General features: G+C 35.9%; 1 protein-coding gene across 4 annotated transcripts in view; it reads left to right on the forward strand.

Annotated features, from left to right (window-relative positions):
- MON2 (MON2 homolog, regulator of endosome-to-Golgi trafficking) overlaps positions 1-23,401 on the forward strand; it is a 119,777-nt gene that overhangs the window by 50,553 nt on the left and 45,823 nt on the right. For all 4 annotated transcript variants that reach the window (XM_047865426.1, XM_047865427.1, XM_047865428.1 and 1 more), the window contains 9 exons: positions 383-536; positions 6,461-6,693; positions 8,799-8,880; positions 9,456-9,640; positions 10,802-10,914; positions 18,238-18,342; positions 18,702-18,782; positions 18,861-18,934; positions 19,197-19,287. In XM_047865426.1, coding sequence (XP_047721382.1) covers positions 383-536; positions 6,461-6,693; positions 8,799-8,880; positions 9,456-9,640; positions 10,802-10,914; positions 18,238-18,342; positions 18,702-18,782; positions 18,861-18,934; positions 19,197-19,287 — 1,118 coding nt within the window. The remainder of the gene's footprint in view (positions 1-382; positions 537-6,460; positions 6,694-8,798; positions 8,881-9,455; positions 9,641-10,801; positions 10,915-18,237; positions 18,343-18,701; positions 18,783-18,860; positions 18,935-19,196; positions 19,288-23,401) is intronic.

Raw genomic sequence — 23,401 nt, forward strand, 5'->3', positions numbered from 1 at the left:
GAGAGACTCTCTAATAGCCATAACAGGATTGATAAACTTCATTTATTTGTGCAGTATCCATTCCTGTAGAACAAATTAAAAAAAATTATTTTTAGAACAGGAGTTGGGGAGAGTGGCAGAGAGAGAGAGAGAGAGAGAGAGAGAGAGAGAGACACTGAATCTTAAGTAGGCCCCAGACTCAGCATGGAGCCTGATTCCAGGTTCGATCCCATGACCCTGGGATCATGACTGAACCAAAATCAAGAGTTGGATGCTCAACTAACTGAGCCACCCAGGTGCCCCTAGAACAATTTTTTTTTTTAATTGAACAGATATTTTAATATCATTGATTTGTAATTAAGTAGTAAATTGGTATCTTTGTTTTCTTCTCCTTATCTAATAGGAAACAATAACTCAGGGGGCCCTGTCTCAACACCAGCTAACTCAGGAATGTTGGGGATTGGTGGAGGTGTTACTTTGCTACCAGCATTTGAATATAGAGGAACTTGGATACCTATTCTGACTATAACAGTACAAGGCAGTGCAAAAGCCACCTAGTAAGTAGTAGTAGCCTTATTTTATGATTGATGTTGTTGGGGATATTTTATCATAAAATGTTTCTCTCTGCATTATATTTTGAATTTAAGCCTACTAATTCCAATACAGTTTAGAACTAATTTTTTTGGCCATATTTTGAGATTTTTACTAAGGATTGGATTTTGTTTGTTTTCTTTTGTCTATTTGTAGACCTGTTAATAGCATTATGAAACAAAATGTGTTTTTTCTACCTGAGGACCTAGTCAGCTGTTTTATATGGCTTTTTGATTTAAGTATGTGACTTGATTTCAGACCCTTTGGACTTAGGTCTTCTAATACTGACTTTACCAGCGGCAAATTCTTTAATTTTAAAAATCTCAGTTTCTTCACCTATAAAATGGGAGTAGTGATATATTTACCTTTCAGGATTCTCTAGGTAATAAAAGTTATTTTAACTGTTTAGCTAATTCCATTGTTAGGGTTTAACATACAGTACTTTTAGTTTAATTAATTTGAAGTGTTTAATGGATACCATATATGTTATTTGTATTATCATTAGTTATTTCAGTTTAACAAATATATAGGCGGCAGTGTATTGTTGATTTTTCTTAGTTTGAAGTGAACTACAGTGCTCCAGAGATAAAGCAGTTAATACCACATAGGTTTAATGCTGCAGCTGTTGTGAAGCAGTTATTTCATACATTTTGAATGCTTAGTATGTATAATTAAAATACTATTCCGATGACAGTAAATCAAAACTTAAGATTTGAAGCAGAGTCTCTGACTAGTTTGTTGGTTTGTTTGGTTATTTATTTATTCATTCATTAAAATTTGAGCATAGGGGCACCTGGGTGGCTCAGCCAGTTAAACGTCCGACTTTAGCTCAGTTCATGATCTCATGGTTTGTGAGTTCAAACCCTGTGTCAGGCTCTGTGCTGACAGCTCGGAGCCTGGAGCTTGCTTCAGCTTTTGTCTCCCTCTCTCTCTCTCCCTCCCCTGCTCATACTGTCTCTCTCTCTCTCTCTCTCTCTCTCTCTCTCTCTCTCAAGAATAAATAAACATTTTAAAAAAATGTGAGTATAGTACACATGTTACATTAGTTTCAGGTGTACAATATAATACAGTGATTTGACAAGTTTATGCATTATGTTGTGTTCATCACAAGTGTAGCTGCCATCTGACTCCTTACATCACTGTGACAATATCATTGACTCTATTCTTTATGCTATGCCTTTTATTCTTGTAACTTATTCATTCTGTGACTAGAAGAACTGGAAGCCTGTGTCTCCCACACCCCTTTACTCATTTGCCCAACCTCCTTTTCTCTGACTAGTTTAAATGATAAATTTATATGGTGTGTCAGTCTACATTGTATGATCATGATATTTTGCTGTACAGCTTTAGTTTGCCTAAAAGTGTAAAAGCATGGAGTCATAGAGGACTGAAATATTTAACTAAAATTCATTGTTATTCTTAGTCATTTAAAAGATAATGTTACCTAGTCTCATATAAGCTTTTGCTTGCTATAAAGGCTAGTGGTGCAAGTATACTAGAGAATCAGATTTAAAAGAATCATATTTCTAGCACTGAAGGAGACAGTAATCTGATTCATTCACTTTCCCACCTCATTTTATAAGTTGCAAAAACCCCAACATGGAACTAAATTGCTGCCCGTATGGAACTTATGTATTAGTGAGTGAGATAGTCAATAAAGGCTCAAATAAACATGTAACATCACCTTGCTAGTGACTTTAATTCTTTGAAGAAAAGACAAGTTAAGGGGATAGAGAGTGACCAAGGTGAAGATGGGGACAGAAATGATCTCTGAGGATAGAAGATTGAACAGATACATAACTAAAGGGAGAGTGAGTGCTTGAGGAAGAAAAATCAAAACAAATGACAAAAGAGTAATTACTTGGCAAAGTTGTAATAATTGCTTTTTTATTAATAAAATGGAAGTCAGAAACCAATGGTCCAATTTTTCTTTCTTTCTTTCTTTCTTTCTTTCTTTCTTTCTTTCTTTCTTTTTCTTTCCTTCCTTCCTTCCTCCCTTTCTCTTTGTTTCTTTCTTTCTTTCTTTCTTTTGAGAGAGAGAGACAGCATAAGTAGGGGAGAGGCAGAGAAAAAGGGGAGAGAGAGAATCCCAAGCAGGCTCTATGGTGCCAGCGCAGAGCCTGATGCCAGGCTTGAGCCCACAAAGCCGTGAGATCACGATCTGAGCTGAAACCAAGAGTTGGCTGCTTATCCAACCAAGCCACCCAGGGGCCCCTGAAACCAATTGTTTAATTTATTCTTTTTGTTTTAAAAGAACAGTAAATAGTTTTTTTAAGTTTATTTATTGAGAGAGAGAGGAAAAAAATCCCAAGCAGGCTCTGCACTGTCAGAGTGGAAGCTGACGCAGGGCTCAAACCCATGAACCATGAGATCATGACCTGACCTCAGATGCTCCACCAGCTGAACCACCAAGGATCCCCAGGGCCAATTGTTTGTTGATAATTTAGTCCTTGTCAATTAAGAGAGTTGATTTTAACTAGTTATGCTACTAAATACTGTGATTTCGAGTATAAAGTTATTTTTACTATTTTCTTTGAAGGTAAAAATGGAAATCTTGATTGTGTATTCTGTTCATGTATTGACTTTTTTAAGTATGTAATCGTTTGAAAACTTAAGTGATGTACAGAGAGAAGTAGTTTTTTTGTTTTTTAAAAATTTTTTTAATGTTTATTTATTTTTGAGAGAGATAGAGACAGAGCATGAGCAGGGGAGGGGCAGAGAGAGAGGGGGACACAGAATCTGAAGCAGGCTCCAGGCTCTGAGCTATCAGCACAGAGCCTGATGCGGGGCTCGAACTCACGAACCATGAGATTGTGACCTGAGCTGAAGTCGGACACTTAACTGACTGAGCCACCCAGGTGCCCTCAGAAGTAGTTTTGACCTAAGTATTGTTGACATATTCTTTCAGATTAATTACACTGTGGTTTCTTTCAAAGTTGGGCTTGTGACAGTTTTGCAAGTTTACCTAAATTTAAAAATATTTAAATAAATGAGTTACATTTTATCTAAAACTGGAATTTATGTAGTGATTCTAATAAACTAGCCCTGAAATATTGAGGTAAGAAAGTGTAGGCCATGTTATAGGTTGTGGTATAAATAAACATAAATCACCTTTTTTCTCCTAACTATTCTGGCACTTAAAGTCTTTACCATAGAATTTGGGGATTGGAGTTTTGGATATTTAAGATTATATTATCTGTTTTAGATGCATTTTCACAGTAGATCATTTGTTCTTTGAAAGTAGAGATTTGTCTGAAAAAAAACAATTAGTGCTGATAGGCTTAATGTGTGGCTTTATACAGTTGAATCCAGAAAATTTACCCTTGCTGTTTGAGCTTAGATCTCTTGATCAAGAATGTATTTATATTTTTATTGAATACCTAAATTTTAAAATACTCAGAGCCGGCACATGCTAGGAGCTAAATTGATAGACTTTAGAATCAGACTTGGGTTAAGAACTGCTGATTGGTAGCGGTGTCACCATAGTCCTTGGTTTCATCATCTGTGTCTTTTAGGGGTTTTGTGTGGAGTTTAAACACGACAAAATGCACCAAAAAAATACCTTAAAGTCCCGGGCCATGAGTAATTGCACAACAAATGATAGCTATTTACTTTGAGTTTTGCATTTATTTATAAATTACCTACCTCCAGTCTTGATTATGATTCAGGGACTTTTAGGATTTGAAGTAGGAAATCTCTTTTATTAACTTTAATTTTTTAAAATAATTTTTTCAAATTTATTTATTTATTTTGAGAGAAACAGAGAGAGCACAAGCCAGGGAGGGGCGGGGGGAGGGGAGGGAGGGAGAGAGAGGGACAGAGAGAGGGAGAGAGTATGAAAATCCCAAGCAGGCTCTGTAAAGTCAGCACAGAGCTCGATGTGGGGCTCGAACTCATCAAACCATGAGATCATGACCTGAGCCAAAATCAGGAGTCAGATGCTTAACTGACTGAGCCACCCAGGCACCCCTTTTATTAACTTTTTTTATTGTAATCTTTAGTGATTTCAATTGTATGTATAGATGTAATTCACAAACCATAAAATTTAGTCTTAGTGTATAATTTATGGTTTCATTGTATTCAAAAGCTATATACAACAGTAACTACCATTTAATTCCAGAACTTTTTCATCACCCCAGAAAGAAACCCTTACCCATTATCAGTCATTCCTCATTCTCCCTTTCCCCACCCCCTAGCAACCATGAATCTACCTTGCATCTCTACTGATTTGCCTATTCTGGATATTTCATATAAAAGTAATCGTACAATAAATATTCTTTTGTTCAGGCTTTCACTTAGCATGTTTTGAAGGTTCATCCATGTTGTAGGATATATCACTGTTTCACTTCTTTTTATGGGTAAATAATTCTGATTTATGGATGTACTGCATTTTGTTTATCCATCATTTGATGGGCATTTGGGTTGTTTCCACTTTTTGGCTTTTAGAGATAATGCTGCTGTAAGCATTTGTGTGTAACTTTTTTGCTTAGACATATGTTTTCATTTTTCTTGGATATATACCTAGGAGTAGAATTGCTGGGTCATGTAGTTGTGGATGTTTAACTTTTGAAGAACTGCCAAACTATTTTCCCAAGAGACTGTACCATTTTACATTCCCACCAACAGTATATGAGGGTTCAGATTTCTCTACATCCTGAGCAATGCTTATTACTATCTTTTGATTATTGTCATAGTCTTTTGATCATAGCCATCCTAGTGGATATTAAATGTTATCTTACCATATTTCAACTTGCATTTCTCTAAAAACTGATGACTTTGAGTTTCTTATTCATGTGTTTATTGGCCATTTATATATCATCTTGGGAGAAATGTCTTTTCAGATCCTTTGCTCCTTTTTATTTATTTTTTATTATTATTTAGCTATAAGTGTTATATATTCTTTAGTCCCCTATTAGATATATGATTTGCTATTCTGTGGATTGCCTTTCACTTTCTTAACAGTATCCTTTGAAGGACAATATTTTTTAATTTTGATGAATTCAATTTATTTTTTCTTCTGTTGCTTGTGCTTTTGGCATCATATCTAACAAATCAGTACTTAATGTGAGGTTGTGGAGATTTTTTCCCAGGTTTTCAACTAAGAGTTTTTAGTTTTAGCCCTTACATTTAGGTCGTTCATACATTTTGAGTTAATTTTTGTATATGGTGCAAGGTAGATCCACCATCATTCATTTACATATGAATATCCAGTTGTTCCAGTACCACCAGTTCTTTTTCCATTGATTTATCTTGACAGATTTCAGTTTTAAGGAACTTAAAACCATAACTCTTTATTTGCCATGACTTAATACAAAAGATTTATCTTCCCTTTTGAAAGCTTTGTTTTAACTATGGGGTAGAAACTGCTCTAAAATGTGACTTTGACATACTGAAGCTCTGAGTATTATTCTTACTCTGTTGACATATTGTATCTGAGATGATAGCTAAGCTGGATATCTCACAGTAATACTTTCTCAGTGTGAAAGTGTCTTCCCATTTAAAGGATTGATTTGATAGCACCTTATTTTGAAAGCACCTTAGTCAGATTTGAGTGGTTTTATAATCCACTTAGTCTTACACTATTTTGCATGTCTTTTATTTTTCTAGTGCCAACATTTAATGAAAATATTGGCACATCTTGTGGGGAGAGACAAAAAAGTAAGTTATTAAACTAATTAGTTATGGAAGTGGTCAGACCTTAATTTTTCTAATCAGTTTCTTAGAATACTGAGAAGGGAGCCCTCCTCCGAACAACACAAACTCAGTAATGTCCATTCACTTTTGCAGTTTGTTGCTCTTAATTTCTGTAGACTACAAATTATGGAAGTCCTTTCATGTATTTTCATTATCGTGGCTTTTAATTAGTGTTCTGATTTTCTCATAATTTCAGCCTAGAGATGTTGGACAAAGTTGAGCCCCCAACTATACCAGAAGGTTATGCTATGTCTGTGGCATTCCACTGTTTGCTAGACCTTGTACGTGGAATCACTAGTATGATTGAAGGAGAGTTAGGAGAGGTTGAAACAGAATGTCAGACTACCACTGAAGCAGCTTCTTCACCAACACAGTCATCAGAACGGCAAGAATCACAGTCAACGTCAGACCAAATGGATAAGGAAATAGGTATATGTGATGTATTTTTAACTTTTATTTTGAAATAATTTGAAATTTACAGAAAAGTTGCACAGATACTAGAGTTCCCATATATCCTTCACCCTGATTTCCCAATTGTTAACAGTACCATATTTGTGTAATTGTATTTATATATGTCACTATACTTTTTACCTTTTTAACTATTAGAGAATAAGTTGCAGACATAATGCCCAATTTCCCCTTAATACTTCAGTGTTTTCTAAAAAATAAGGACAGTTTCCTATATAACTACAGTACAGTCCCATCATAAATTTAGCATTAGCCCAGTATTATCTAATTTGAGACCTGATTCAAATTTTGCCAGTTGCCCCAATGATGTCTTTTTTTCTATTTCTTTTCCTTTTCCTTTTCCTTTTTGTTTTTGTTTTTGTTTTCTTTTTTTAGAGAGAGAGACAGACAGTGTGAGCCAGAGTGAGGCAGATAGAGGGAGAGAAAGAGATAATCCCAAGCAGGCTCTGCACTGTCAGCGTAGAGCCTCATTCGGGAGTTGAATTCATGAACTATGAGATTATGACCCGAGCCAAAACCAAGAGTCGGAGGCTTAACCAGTTGAGCCCTCCAGGCGCCCCCCAATGAGGTCTTTTATGTTCTGGGATTACCTGTTGAATTTAGTTTCATGTTGCTATACTGTCCTTTAATCTAGAACATGTCCTTAGTTTTTTCTTGTTTTATATGACCTTGACCCTTTTGAAGGGTAGCTCAGTCAGTTTGGGTTTGTCTTTTGTTTCCTCATAATTAGATTCAATTTATTCATTTTTACCATAGAAATGTTGCTGCATTATACTTAGTGTATCAACATGTCAGGAGCATACAGTGTCAGCATGTCTCATTATTGGTAATGTTACCATTTGGTTAATATGTCTGGCTGGTTTCTTCAATGTAAAAATAATTATGAACTTTTTGTGGAGAAATATTTTGAGACTAATCTAAAATATTAAAGAGAGCTTTTCCTTCTCTCCCATTTATTTTTTTTAAGATTTATTCATTTATATTATTTTTTATGTATTGGACATTATTCTTTTTCTGCCACCTCCCCCCTTCCTGCTATTCTTGCCCTGATGTTTTAATGGCAAATACAGTCCTAAAATTACAGAATGTTTTTTTCACTTCAAGCCTTACTACTACTTTTACAGTGATGATGATTATCAGTTGCTTTGATTTTTTTTTTTCCCCCAGAATGGCAGAATGGAATTTTATTTTATTGAAGGGTTGCAATCTGTGATTATCATTATTTGGTTTAACACTCAGATTGTTCCTGACATTGCCAGTGGGACCCCTTTCAAACTGGTCACTATGTCCTTTTGTCATTTTCTGACCTCTACCTTACTATCTGACACAACAAAATGTTCTAAACTCATCTTTGATTTTTCTTGCCAAGCCCAGGATTCAGTTATTTATCTAAGGAGCCCTAGCTTCTTTTAGTTTAGAATAGTATTTGGAAACTAACACATGGGCACTAGTGTGCTTTTTACTACTTGAAAAAGAAATGCACGCATACACATGCACACACAAGCATACATCTCTCTACATTTTAAAAATGCCTGTCTAAAAATGTCTGTGTAAATGAGGTTTCTCCAGTTCTGGTTTAATACCACAAGGTTTATTTTCAACTTTCCATGTTTGTAATTACCTTCTCCAACAGTGAAAACTTGGTCCCAGTTTATTCAGTGGATTCGCTTTATTTACTTGATTCCCAGTGTGTGTGTGTGTGTGTGTGTGTGTCACCAATCTCCTGGCTGAACCAGCTGATCACTCTTAGCTGATCACAGAGGCTGAAAGATTGGCCCAATGAAGGGGAAGGGAAAAGGAGCTGACATTACACACACACAAACACACACACACACACACACACACACACACACACACACCAGTAAGTTAACTTTTTGAATTCTGAAACTCTGGTGTGGTTTTTAAGTTTTCATTGGTTCAAATATATAAATATTATAGATTTTAGTATTATAATTGAGTTGTTGATGGAATATATAATGTATCATCATATGACTAGGGAGGTTTTAGAATAGCATTTTGTCAAATATTATGTTATCATGAAGTATTGTGTGTTTTTGTCATTTAAGTCAGTAGAGCTGTTTGGGAAGAAATGGTGAATGCCTGCTGGTGTGGTTTACTTGCTGCTCTCTCACTCCTTCTTGATGCCAGGTATTAAGTCTTTATAATTTTTATATTGCATGTGACAGTTAATAAGAAACAAACATTAAAATTGTTACTTCAATTTGTCTTAAGATTTATTTCTTAATATTAGTTTTTGGACATTATTCTTTTTCTGCCACCTCCCCCCTTCCTCCTATTCTTGCCCTGCTCCCCACCAGAGTAGTTGTCATAATGTTTTAACGGAAAATCCAATCCTAAAATTACAGAATTTTTTTTTTCACGTCAAGCCTTACTACTACTTTTACAGTGATGATGATTATCAGTAACTTTGATTTGTTTTCCAGAATGGCAGAATTTACTGATTTTAAAATGCTTGATATTTTAAGTTAAATCTTTGAGTGCTTAACCATTTTCTTCAATAATGAAATATGTATTATATATTGCTTTCACCCAATTCAGATTTTCACATATTATGTTGATTAGTTAAAATTCCTTAAGTATATTTTGCTGTTATTTGTCTATAGATTTTCTTAAAACTCCACTGAATACCTAATTGCACATCATGTTTGCAGTATAATTAAACATAAATTAATCATATTAAATACAGTACTTTATCTTTTCAGCACAGATGAAGCTGCCACTGAGAATATTTTAAAAGCTGAACTGACTATGGCTGCTCTTTGTGGAAGACTGGGCCTTGTAACTTCAAGAGACGCCTTTATAACTGCAATATGCAAAGGTTCCCTGCCCCCCCATTATGCTCTTACTGTGCTGAATACCACCACCGCAGCCACGCTTTCCAACAAATGTAAGACTTCAGCTTACTCGGAGTTTTTTTTCATCTAGTGATGTGACATTATGTAGAGAAAATATTATAGAAATTCCTAGTTCAAGCCTACCTGTTTTACTGTCTGACTATGACCTCTGCGAGAAGTCTGCAGACTTCTCTCGGTCTGCGACCCAGAGCTTACATTTTTTCCATCTCTTTAAAACAATGGGAGTGCAGGGAGAATAATACCAATTTTCAACAATAATAGTGAGGATAAAAGAAAATAAATTTCCAGGGTGCCTGGGTGGCTCAGATGGTTAAACACCAAATTTCGGCTCATGTTGTGATCTCATGGCTTGTGAGTTCGAGCTCAGCATCGGGATCTGAGCTGACAGCTCAGAGCCTGGGGCCAGTTTTGGATTCAGTGTCTCCATCTCTCTCTGCCCCTTCCCCACTTATGCTTTGACTGTCTGTCTCTCTCAAAAATAAACAAACATTAAAAAAAATTTTAAAAAGAAAATAAATCTAGAAGTCTGTTGTAAACTATATCATACTATGGAAATGGTGGTTTGGGGTGCCTGGCTGGCTCAGTCAGTGAAATGTGCAACTCTTGATCTCGAGGTCATGAGTTTGAGCCCCACATTGGGTCTAGAGATTACTTAAAATAAATAAATAAACTTAAAAAAAATAAAAAAAAGTAGTGGTGTTTTTTTGTTTGTTTTTGTTTTTATTTTTTTCAACGAACTAGTAGAACAATAATGCTGCTTTTAACGTTCAGATGTTTTTTTTCTTGTTGAATACTTTGAAAACACTCAGGTTTGTTACATGTAATAGAAATATATTTCAAGATGGTATTTAGTTTTCAGACTGAAAATGTGAGATTTGACATCTAACTTTAAAAGTTTACTGGGAATATATGTTAAAATACTCCATGTGTCCTAATTCTATTTTGCTTGTGAAAAAGTATACCTAAGTTTTATAATTTTAAAAAGTTATATAGAAAATTACTTAAAATTTGCTTAAATTACATTGGTTTTTATACCTCCTGAATTTCAAAAATGTTTGCATATAGATAATAGGTAACTGCATAAGTGTCATAGTTGAACTTAGTTTAATCAAATTAATGTTTTAAAATACAACATTACTTGGAATAATGTGAAAAGTATATCTTAATTATTTAAGCTTTCCTTTGTGTTCTAGCATATTCCATTCAGGGCCAGAGTGTTATGATGATAAGTCCATCAAGTGAATCTCACCAGCAAGTTGTGGCAGTTGGTCAACCTCTGGCAGTCCAGCCTCAAGGAACAGTAATGGTGAAGGACTTTTCTTACCTTAGTTACCAATTAACTATCCAGCAAAATTATTATACCTTTCTTTTTTTATTTTTTAAATCCAAGTGAGTTAACATGTAGTGTAATAATGGTTTCAAGAATAGAATTTAGTGATTCATCACTTACATATAACACCTAGTGCTCATCCCAACAAGAGCCCTCCTTAATGCCCATCACCCATTTAGTCCATTCCCCCCATCCAACACCTCTCCAGCAACCCTCAGTTTGTTCTATACTTAAGAGTCTCTTATGGTTTTCCTTCATCTCTATTTTTATCTTATTTTTCCTTCCCTACCCCTATATTTTTCTTTTTTGTTTCATAAATTCTACATGAGTGAAATCATATGGTATTTGTCTTTCTCTGTCTGACTTATTTCACTTAGTACAATATACTCTCGTTCTATCCATGTTGTTGCAAATGGCAAGATTTCATTCTTTTTTGATTGCTGGGTAATATTCATTGTATGTATATACCACATCTTTAAAAAAAAATTTTTTTTTAATGTTTGTTTATTTTTGAGAGAGATAGAGAGACCGAGTGCAAGCAGGGGAGGGGCAGAGAGAGAGGGAGACACAGAATCCGAAGCAGGCTCCAGGCTCTGAGCTGTTGAGAGAGGCTCGAACTCACAGAGAGATCATTACCTGAGCTGAAATCAGATGCTTAACCGACTGAACCACTCAGGTGCCCCTATATAAACCACGTCTTCTTTATCCATTCATCAGTTAATGGACATTTGAGCCCTTTCCATACTTTGACTGTTGTTGATAGTGTTGTAAATATTGGGATGCATGTGCCCCTTCAAATCAGCATTTTTGTATCCTTTGGATAAATAGCTAGTATGCAATTGCTGGATTGTAGGGTAGCTCTATTTTTAATTTTTTGAGAAATCTCCGTACTGTTTTCCAGAGCGGCTGCACCAGTTTGCATTCCCACCAGAAGTGCAAAAGTGTTCCCTTTTCTCCTCAACCTTGCCAACACCTGTTGTTCATTTTAGCCATTCTGACAGGTGTGAGGTGGTATCTCGTTATGGTTTTGATTTGTATTTCTCTGATGATGAGTGATGTTGAACATCGTTTCATGTGTCTAAGCCATCTGGATGTCTTCCTTGGAAAAGTGTCTGTTCATGTCTTCTGCCCATTTCTTCACCGGATTATTGGTGTTTTGGATTTTTAGTTTGATAAATTCTTTATAGATTTTGGATACTAACCCTTTATCTGATATGTCATTTGGAAATATCTTCTCCCATTCCATCGGTTGCCTTTTAGATTTGTTGACTGTCCTTCCCTGTGCAGACTTTTTATCTTGATGAGGTCCCAGCAGTTCTTTTTTGATTTTGTTTCCCTTGCTTCCAGTGACATGTCTAGTAAGGAATTGCTGTGGCTGAGGTCAAAGAGGTTGTTGCCTGTTTTCTCCTCTAGGATTTTTATGGTTTCCTGTCTTAAATTCAGGTCTTTCATCCGTTTGAGTTTATTTTTGTGTATGGTGTAAGAAAGCAGTCCAGATTCATTCTTCTGGATGTCACTGACCAGTTTTCCCTATACCATTTGCTGAGGAGACTGTCTTTTTTTTCCATTGCATTTTCTTTCTTGCTTTGTCAAAGATTACATGGCCATACATTTGTGGGTCCATTTCTGGATTCTCTATTCTGTTCCAATGATATATGTGTCTGTTTTTGTGTACCATACTCTCTTGATGACTACAGCTTTTTAATACATCTTGAAGTTCGGGATTGTGATGCCTCCAGCTTTGGTTTTCTTTTTCAAGATTGCTTTGGCTATTTGGGGTCTTTTTTGGTTCCATACAAATTTTAGGATTGTTTGTTCTAGCTCTGTGAAGAATGCTGGTGTTATTTTGGTAGGGATTGCATTAAATGTGTAGATCGCTATGGGTAGTATTAACATTTTAACAGTATTTGTTCTTCTGACCCATGAGCATGATGTTTTCCATTTCTTTGTCTCTTCTCAGTTTCTTTCATAAGCTTTCTATAGTTTTCAGCATACAGATCTTTTACCTCTTTGGTTAGGGTTATTCTTAGGTATTTTATGATTTTTGGTGCAGTTGTAAATGAGATCGATACCTTGATATTCTGCTGTTTCATTATTGGTGTATAGAAATGCAGCCAATTTCTGTACGTAGATTTTATATCCTGTGACTTTACTGAATTCATGTATCAGTTCTAGCATTTTTTTGGTGGAGTCTTTCAGGTTTTCCACATAGAGTATCATGTTGTCTGTGAAGAGTGATAGTTTGACTTCTTCCTTGCCGATTTGTATGCCTTTGTTTCTTTTTGTTGTCTGATTGCTGAGGCTAGGATTTTTAGTACTATGTTGAACAATGATGATATTAGGGTCTTTTGCATATGGCCTTTATGATGTTGAGGTGTGTTCCTTCTATCTCTACTTTCTTGAGGGTTTTTATCACGAAAGAATGCAGTATTTTGTCAAATGTTTTTCCTGTATCTATTGAGAGGATCATGTGGTTCTTATTCTTTCTTTTATTAATGTGATGTGTCACATTGAATGATTTGTGGATATTGAACCACCGCTGCATCCCTGGAATAAATCCCACTTGATTATGGTGAATAATTCTTTTAATGTATTGTTGGATTCAGTTTGCTAGTATCTTGTTGAGAGTTTTCGCATCCATGTTCATCGGGGAAATTGTTCTATAATTCTCCTTTTTAGTAGGGCCTTTGTCTGGTTTTGGAATCAGGTAATGTTGGCCTCATAGAATGAGTTTGGTAACTTTCTGTCCATCGTATTTTGGGGAACAGCTTGAAACGAATAGGTATTAACTCTTCTTTGAATGTTTGGTAAAATTCCCGTGGACATCGATCCAGCCCTGGACTCTTGTTTGTTGGCAGATTTTTGATGACTGATTGAATTTCTTTACTGGTTATGGGTCAGTTCAAATTTAGTATTTCTTCCTATTCCAGTTTCGGTAGTTTATATGTTTCTAGGACTTTATACATTTCCTCCAGATTGCCCAATTTGTTGGCATTCAATTGCTCAAAATATTCTCTAATCGTTGTTTGTATTTCTGCAGTATTGGTTGTGATCTCTCTGTTTTCATTAGTGATTTTATTTATTTGGGTACTTTCCTTTTTCTTTTTGGTAAGTCTGATTATTTTTATTAATTCTTTCAAAGAACCAGCTTCTGGTTTTGTTGATCTGTTCCCTTTTTTTTTGTTTTTTGTTTGTTTTAATTTCAGTATTGATTTCTGTTCTGATTTTCATTATTTCCCTTCTCCTGGTTTTGGGCTTTATTTTCTCTTCTTTTTCCAGCTCCTTTAGATGTAAGGTTAAGTTGTATATTTGAGACATTTCTTCCTTATTTAAGAAGGGCTGGATTGCTATATACTACCCTCTTATGACGGCCTTTGCTACTTCCCAAAGGCTTTGGACTGTCGTGTTTTCATTTTCATTGGCTTCTATGTACTTTTTTTAATTTCCTCTTTAATTTCTTGGTTAACCCATTCTTTCTTTAGTAGAATGTTCTTTAATCTCCAAGTATTTGTGATCTTCCCAAATATTTTCTTGTGGTTGACTTCAAGTTTCATAGCTTTGTGATCTGAAAATCTGCATGGGATGATATAGGTCTTTTTGTATTTGACGAGGGCTGATTTGTGTCCCATTAGGTGATCTACTCTGGAGAATGTTCCATGTGCACTTGAGAAGAATGTGTACTCTGCTGCTTTAGGATGAAATGTTCTGAATATATCTGTTAAGTCTATCTGGTCCAGCATGTCATTGTTTCCTTGTTGATTCTCTGCTTAGATGTTGTGTCCATTGCTAGAGTGGGGTGTTAAATTCCCCTACTATTACTGTATTATTATTAATGACTTTCAGTATGTTTGTGATGAATTGATTCATGTGTTTGGGTGCTTTCAAGTTGGCATAAATATTTACAATTCTTCATTCTTCTTGGTGAATAGACTCCTTAATTATGATATAATGCCCTTCTTCATCTTTTGTTACAGTTTTTGTTTTAAAATCTAGTTTGTCTGATATAAGAATGGCTCCTCTGGCCTTCTTTTGATGTCCATTAGCATGATAAATAGTTCTCCATCCCCTTACTTTGAATCTGCAGGTGCCTTTAGGTATAAAATGAGTCTCTTGTAGTAAGCATATAGATCAGGTCTTGTTTTTTTATCCATTATGATACCTATGTCTTTTGATTGGAAGATTTAGTCTACTTACATTTAGAGTGGTTATTGAAAGATATGAATTTTGTGCCTCTGTGTTACCTGTAGAGTGGTGTTTCTGTTGACATTTTCCAGTCCTTTCTAGTCTTTGTTACTTTTGGTCTCTTTTGTTTTGTTTCATTTTTTTTTCTCCAAAGAGTCCCCCTTAAAATTTCTTGCAGGGCTAGTTTAGTGGTCATGAACTCCTTTAGTTTTTGTTTGTCTGGGAAACTCTGTCTCTCTTTCTATTCTGAATTACAGCCTTGCTGGATAATTCTTGGCTGCATATTTTTCCAATTCAGCACGTTGCATATTTCCTGCCACTCCTTTCTGGCCTGCCAAGTTTCTTTGGACAGATTTGCCATGAACGTGATCTGTCTTTCCTTGTAGGTTAAAGACTTTTTTTTCACTTTCTGCTTTCATGATCATCTCCTTGTCTGTGTATTTTGTGAATTTGACTACAGTATGCCTTGGTGATGGTTAGTTTTTGTTCAGTCCAGTGGGAGTTCTCTGTGCTTCTTGTATTTTGATGTCTGTGTTCTTCCCCAGGTTAGGAAAGTTTTTAGTTATAATTTGCTCACATAAACCTTCTGCCCCTCTTCTCTCTCTTCATCTTCTGGGATTCCTATGATATGAATATTATTCCTCCTTAATAAATCTTTCAGTTCTCTTAAGTCTTGTATGGTGATCTTTTGCCTTTGTTTCCCTCTTTTTTTTGCTTCATTATTTTCCATAATTTTATCTTCTGAATTACGGATTCACTGCTCTGCTTCATCCATCTTTGCCGTCATATCCTCCATTTGAGATTGCATCTCGGTGATAGCATTTTTAATTTCATCCTAACGGGATTTTAGCTCTTATTTCTGCAGAAAGAGATTTCCTGGTGTCTTCTATTCTGTTTTCAACCCCAGCTAGTATTCTTATAATCATGGTTTTAAATTCTAGTTCAGACTGTCGTACTTATATCTGTGTTGATTAAATCCTGGCCATCATTTCTTCCTCTTCTTTCTTTTGGGGTGAATTTCTCATCATGTCATTTTGAAGGAAGAAAAAAGTTAATAAGAAAGTAATATTAAAACAAAACAAAATCAAATAAAGGAAGCCAGATCTTAGGTGTATTTCAGTCTTCTTGTGGGGAGAGGTTTGATAGAAAAAAGAGGGGAAAAAAAGTAAAATTTTTTAAATTAAATTAAATTAAAATTTTAAATTAATTAAAAAAATGTTTAATAATAGAATAAAATAAAATAGGATAAAAATTGCTCTTTATGTATCCAAGAAAGAGAAAGAAAAGAAAGAAAAAAGAAAACAGCATAAGCAAAAATAGAAGCAAAGAAAACAAACCAACAAACAAGCAAACAGAACGAAACCTGAATAAAGTTAAATCCAGTTTCCCCTAGAACTGAAACTTTTTTTTTTTTAATTTTTTTAATGTTTATTTATTTTTGAGACAGAGAGAGACAGAGCATGAACAGGGGAGGGTCAGAGAGAGAGGGAGACACAGAATCTGAAGCAGGCTCCAGGCTCTGAGCTGTCAGCACAGAGCCCGACACGGGGCTCAAACTCACGGACCGTGAGATCATGACCTGAGCCGAAGTCGGACGCCCAACCGACTGAGCCACCCAGGCGCCCCTAGAACTGAAACTTTGACGCACTCTATGGTCAGTAGACTAAGCACGTGGAGAGGATTTGTGCTGGTCTTCTGGGGGATGTCTCTGGAGGACGCAGGTGGGCAGGGCTTGGTGTATCAGCTGTATTCTTCACTTGGTGGTGCTGCTTAGCTCAGTGGGGTCAATCCTGGTCTGTGAATGCATGGGCGAGGGGTGAAAATAGCTTAACCCAGCTCTCTAGTCTCTGGATTAGGAATTTCGTGCCCTCACAGATGCGTGATCAAGTACCCCTCCTTTGTATCAGGCTTCTGTCTGCTCCTTGCCTTTACCCTGTCTGTGTCCAAGCTGCCTGCCTGCCAGGTAATGCCTCCCTCCACAGTTTTATCTCAGATGGGGCTGTGTTTCAAAACCCCATACTTCACAGACACCTTCATCTTTGACCTGCACTGATTCTCTGAGGTGGGGGGGGGGGGGGGGTTCGCTGAGCAATCACCAGATGCTGGCTTTCCCTAGAAAATATTTGTGCGATCATGCAGTGGCAGTGGCTCAGAGTTTTTGAATCATACCCCAGCCAGTTTTGCTGCACTCTGGTGCCTTTGTTCTACTATCAGTAAACGTGACAGCTCTCCAGGGTCCGCTGGGACTTTTGCCAATGGGGAGGACAGATAGCCTCTATCAAATGCACTCCAGACAGGAGAACTGCTTCTCTCTGTGTTGCACATGGATCCCTCAGTCCACATTGCCTATTCCTGGGGATTTGCCCTACTTCTTCACTGGAGCATCGTCAGGCACTGATCTCTGAACCTTCAGACATTGCGCTCCATTGTTTATAGAACCCTGGTGGTATTGAAACCCTCTCCCCTCTCTCCATTAATGGTTTTGGAGAACAGATGTGTTGTCCAGTTCCCTGTGAGTGTTCTCACTCTTTCCTTCTCTTTCTCTCCAGCTTCTGTCGGGGTGGGGAGTGCTTTTCTTGAGCAATCCTGATGCTCTGCACTCTCCCCCTTTCTCTGCCCTCTCTCTGTGAAAATGGCACCCTACTCTGCAGCTCCACGGTTTTTCTCTCCCCTATTTCACCCCTCTGCATGACATTCCTGCCAAGTTCTCTGGCTCATATTATGCAAATTGTTGCATTTATCATGAGATCAATTTCTTAGGTGTTCAAAATGTCTTGATGCTGATCTAGCTGTGTTTCAGGGACAAGACAAGCTCAAGGTCCCTATACTACTCTGCCATGTTAACTCTGTCCCCTGTACCTTTCTTTTTGTTTGCCAGATTTTGTTGTTAGAGTTATTTATTTTACTTGGATGATTGATACCTTTAGAAGACAACTGACATTATCATAACAATGATGGTAACACAATTTTTAAGCAAATTAATTTGTTCTATACAAACCATCCACACCTATTTTCTTAATATATTTGTTTTTTTATTTAAAAAATATTTGAATATGATAATCCTGCTTTACAAGAATGCATAACAATTCTTACAAATATATATTTATTTAAATATAGCTCACTTCCAAAAATATCCAGTGTATGAGGACTTTACTTAACTTGGCACACTGCCATGGAGCTGTTCTTGGAACATCATGGCAACTTGTCTTGGCGACCCTACAGGTATGTTGTAGGCTCTGAGTCAAAGATCAGTGTTCTTTTTATATTTAGGTGCTACCAATTAAATTAAGCAATGCCTGTTGGTAGTTTGGGGAAGCCTAAAGAATAGACAGTAAGTTTGAAGAAGGAAAAGTTGGAAAAGAAAAAAGATGTGGCTTCTCTTAATGGCCTAAGTTCTGCCTATGCTTGGTGTTTTAAGTATTTTATATGAATAGCAGTTACCGATTTAAATTTAATTATTTTGGAAACCTACTTCTGATTTTAATTTTAGTTATTAAGAGTTACTAATGACTTTTAATTTTAGTTATTAGGGTTTTTACAATTTTACAAATTTAGTTTTTTTTTTTTCTTTAATTTTACAGCATCTTGTATGGATTCTGGGATTAAAGCCTAGTAGTGGTGGTGCCTTGAAACCTGGGAGAGCTGTAGAAGGACCCAGTACAGTAAGCTGTAGTTAGTCTTACTGAATTTGTGCTTCTCAATATGTTCATATGTTACATTTAATTGTACTCTTCTCTTAGGTTCTCACAACAGCAGTGATGACAGATTTACCAGTGATTTCCAATATACTTTCAAGATTGTTTGAAAGCTCACAGTAAGAATCAGTTTTTGACTCTTAAATATAGAGAACAAACAGAGTTGCTAGAGGGGCTGGGGGGGGGGGAATGGTCTAAATGGGTAAGGGGCATTAAGGAATCTACTCCTGAAATCATTGTTGCACCATATGCTAACTAACTTGGATATAAATTAAACAATAAATAAATTAAAAAAAAAAGAATCAGTTTTTGAAATTGAAAGAAATATTATTAGCTGTATATTTTAGATCAGAATGTCATACTTCTTCATTTTCATTATAGGTATCTTGATGATGTATCATTGCATCATTTAATAAATGCACTTTGCTCCTTATCCCTAGAAGCAATGGATATGGCCTATGGAAATAATAAGGTGTGATATTCTGTCTTTCTGTTTTAAATATGGTACATTATTGAGTTAAATAAGATGTACACTCATAGTGATCTTAGTATTTTAGTAGTGGGACTAATACTTTCTTTCAGTCTGTGTTGAGCTTTGCCATTTAGGGTTATTGGTTGAAGAGGGAGTGAAGAGGACATGATGTGGTTTGTGATATGTCTAATGTATTGTAAATTTAAATTGTGTCCATTTCTGTTGTGTACTGAATATTTTAAGAAACATTTTTTAAAAGAATATATGTAATACCACATTTATAAATGAATTCCATAGAATGTCACAATAATATTTGTAATTTCAATTTATGATTGGGACAATACAAGGTTTAAGTCAAGCAATATATATATGTCTCAGTTTCTCTTGCCTTCATTGGGATGGAAATAAGGAGCTAATCATTTCTTAGTAAAGGTAATGATTCTCCCTACCTTGAAAATTAAATTTTTCCTTTACTCATTGACTGAATGAATAGAATATGGTACTTTTGAATATTGGCATTCAAGAGCATTTCTTTCTGTAATCAAAATATCATTTTCTATTATACTTGGACAGCACAAGAATATATGGATTTGTTTATATTTTAGAAATTATGTAAAATAAAATGCCTTCTGTGTTTTAAAATAAATATGGTGTAACCATTTACAAATAAGTGAAGATACCTAGAACATGATTAAAAAGCAGAGAATGCAGCTTTGTAACTTGTTTAACATGTATCTGTAGGATCCAAAATTATGTTGTCTGCTTAGTCTTCAATTATAATTCTTTGTATTGTGGCTTGTCATCTGTAGGACTCATTTAAAGATTAACCAATGAGGTCTTATTAAGGAGAAGTTTCATATATTATAGCATATAGTTAGAGTATTACATAAACATGTAGGTGTTTGAAAATATGTTTTATACTTTACTCCAAATTAAGGCATGGGTAATATAAAATACAGTAAAGTAGTAAATTTCTTGATATCCTTAATAATCCTGAATCTTTAAGATTAACTCAACACACAAATATATTTTTAATAGAGTACTTTAATGAAATCTGAGCAAGTTTCTGTGGTAATGTCTTGAGAATTTACGTATTAACTCAGTAACCATGGTATGTGTACTGTATACATGATAGTGCTAAGAAATATAAAGGATATTTAAGATTTTTACTTTCTAACAGCATGTGAACTACTACTGGCTCATGGTTAAGTGGCAGTTTAAATGGTATAAGAGTCTAAATAAATAGTTATAGATACTAAGTGATGTGAGACATATTCTATGAATCTTTAGTGTCCTATTATAGAAGATGTTTCTAAGTGCATATTTCTACTAAAAGAATTAAGATTAATTAACATGAATTGGTTTGTGATTGGAGGTGGATATTGAAGGAATGGTATAATTTACATAAGAAAGAGCAAGTTCATGGAAATCAAAAGAAAAATGTTACAAGAAGTCAAGATCAATGAGAATTGAGAAAAAATAGGGATTTGATGTTTATAATTATGCTGGAAGAATACAACTTCAAGAGAGTGGTTGGAGCAGATATATTTCAGGGAGGCTTAGAAGGAACAAATGTTGAAAAAATGGATGCGTTGGAATGGAGATTATGTTCCTGAGAATGGATTCTCGTTTCTCTCTTTTAGGATTTAATATTGTAAAGCGAAGTGATAAATGTGGAATGGAAATAAAAATTTATAAAAATATAAACTATAAAAATTTTAGACAAATACGGCCAGGCTGACCTTTGCTGCATGTATTAATGTTGTAATGTTATAAAAATATTAAAAAATGTTTAAATGGAGGCAAAGAACAATTTATTATTCAGTTGTGCTTTTTATAAAAATTATTATAAATATGCAGATGTTAAAATTAGAAACTTTTATATTTTTCTTCATTATTAAAAAAAACTTTGACAATGTCAGCTCTTCTGAGTGAGTTAAACATTCTAGGGATTAAAGATATATATATATTGGGGTACCTGGGTGGCTCAGTCAGTTGAGCATCTGACTTTGGCTCAGGTCATGATCACACAGTTCGTGAGTTCTAACCCTGTATTGGGCACTGCGCTGACAGCTCAGAGCCTGGTGCCTGCTTCAGATTCTGGGTCTCCCTCTGTCTCTCTGCTTCTCCCCTGCTCATGATCACTATCTCTCTCTCTCTCTCTCTCTCTCTCTCTCTCTCTCTGTCTCTGTCTCTCTCAAAAATAAATAAACATTAAAAAATTTTTAAAAAATTAAAATGAAAGATATATATATCAGTGTTCTTTAGTGTGGATTTAAAGTCATCTTATTTTTGGTCCTCATTTCAGGAATTTTTGCTAATGTATTGAGAAGTAGCTTATGATGAAGCTTGCAAATTCTTCCCTGAAAGAAGGTGTGGTGGATGATACTTGTGCAGACATATTACCAAACTCAGTATAACAATGACAAAAATATTCTTCATAGTTTACTGTATGCCAGGCACTTAAATGTTTAATTTAATAATTTAAAACAACTCTGTGAGGTTTGGCGGTAGTTTCCCCTTTTTACAGATGAAATATGAAAATAGAGAGTTTAAGTAATCTGCCTGGGATCACGTATTTAGTAATTGGTAGAACTTGGATTTGAACCCACATAGGTCTCATTCTAGAGCTTTATTCTTAACCACTTCACTAGTGGCTGTAACTTTTGTGTGCATCAAAGTCTGCTGTGGAGTTTTTTAAAAATGCAAATGCCGGGAATACATTCTAGGCTTTCTGAATAAGAATCTGGTTATGAGGTGTGGGCATTTGTACATTTAAAAACAAAAATTTTTTTTTGATGTTTATTTATTTTTGAGAGGGAGAGAGACAGAGTGTGAGCAGGGGAGGGGCAGAGAGAGAGGGAGACAGAATCCGAAGCAGGCTCCAGGCTCTGAGCTTGTACATTTTTTTAAATGCCACACGATTCCTGTGTTCATCCTGGTTAGAATTAGCAGAAGAATGGGGTGGCTGGCTGGCTCGGTTGGTAGAGCATCTGACTCTTGATCCCAGGGTTGTGAGTTCAAGCCCCATGTTGGGGCTAAGAAGGAGGAGGAGGAGGAGGAGAAAATCATACTAGGCAACATTTATGAGGACTTATTATCTGCCAGATACTTTCTAACATGTGGTTGTCTCTGTATATTATTACCCCATCGTATAGATTTAAAAAATTTTAGTGAGGGGCGCTTGGGTGGCCCAGCCGGTTGGGCGTCTGACTTCGGCTCAGGTCACGATCTCATATTCTGTGAGTTCGAGCCCTGCTTCGGGCTCTGTGCTGACAACTCGGAGCTTGGAGCCTGCTTCGAATTCTGCGTCTCCCTCTCTGCCCCTCCCCTGCCCATGCTCTGTCTCTCTTGCTTTTAAATAAACATTAAAAACATTTTTTAAATTTTAGTAAAAGTAGTAACTTATTCAAGTTACATACCTATTAAGTGGTAGAGTTGAAATGAGGTCCTAGTCAATTAAAACTTCACAAATGTCAGTCTTAACCACTGTATCATACTGTTTCTACAATGGTACATTCTTCTACCACACAAATTTTTAGGGTGCCTGTAACATTAGTGCATGCAGCAAAGGTCAGCCTGGCCAAATTTGTCTTAAAACAATACTGATTCCTTTTCTGGTTGGTGAAATGCTAGCAACTGAGGAGAGGGGTTTGTCACCTGTCTCTGGTATTTTTTCTGTTATTTCCTAAACTCACAGTTCCAATATCTGCCTCATTCCTGACTCTATACTTCTTTCCCCTGGTCTCTGTTGTTTCTTTTCGGATTTTTTCATACTTCCTGACATTCACACATAAAACATGGACATTTGAAGACTGCACTAGTAAGAATATATATCAATCAGCCTAGGCTGTAAGTCTGGGATCAAGATGCCAGCATGGTGGTCCTCAAGTGAGGACTCTTTTCCTGCTTTGAAAGATAGCAGTCTTCTCACTGGGTCTTCACATGGTGGGAAGGAGTGTTCAAGAGCATGCCAGGAAGCTCTCTGGTGTCTCTTCTTTTAAGACACTAATCCTATCTTACCAGAGTTTCACCTTATTACCTCACTTAACCTTGATTACCCCGTATAGGCCCTATCTCCAGAGACCATCACCTCGGGGGTAGGGTTCAACAT

This window comes from Prionailurus viverrinus, chromosome B4 (assembly GCF_022837055.1).
Source record: "Prionailurus viverrinus isolate Anna chromosome B4, UM_Priviv_1.0, whole genome shotgun sequence".
NCBI classification, from domain to species: Eukaryota; Metazoa; Chordata; class Mammalia; order Carnivora; family Felidae; genus Prionailurus; species Prionailurus viverrinus.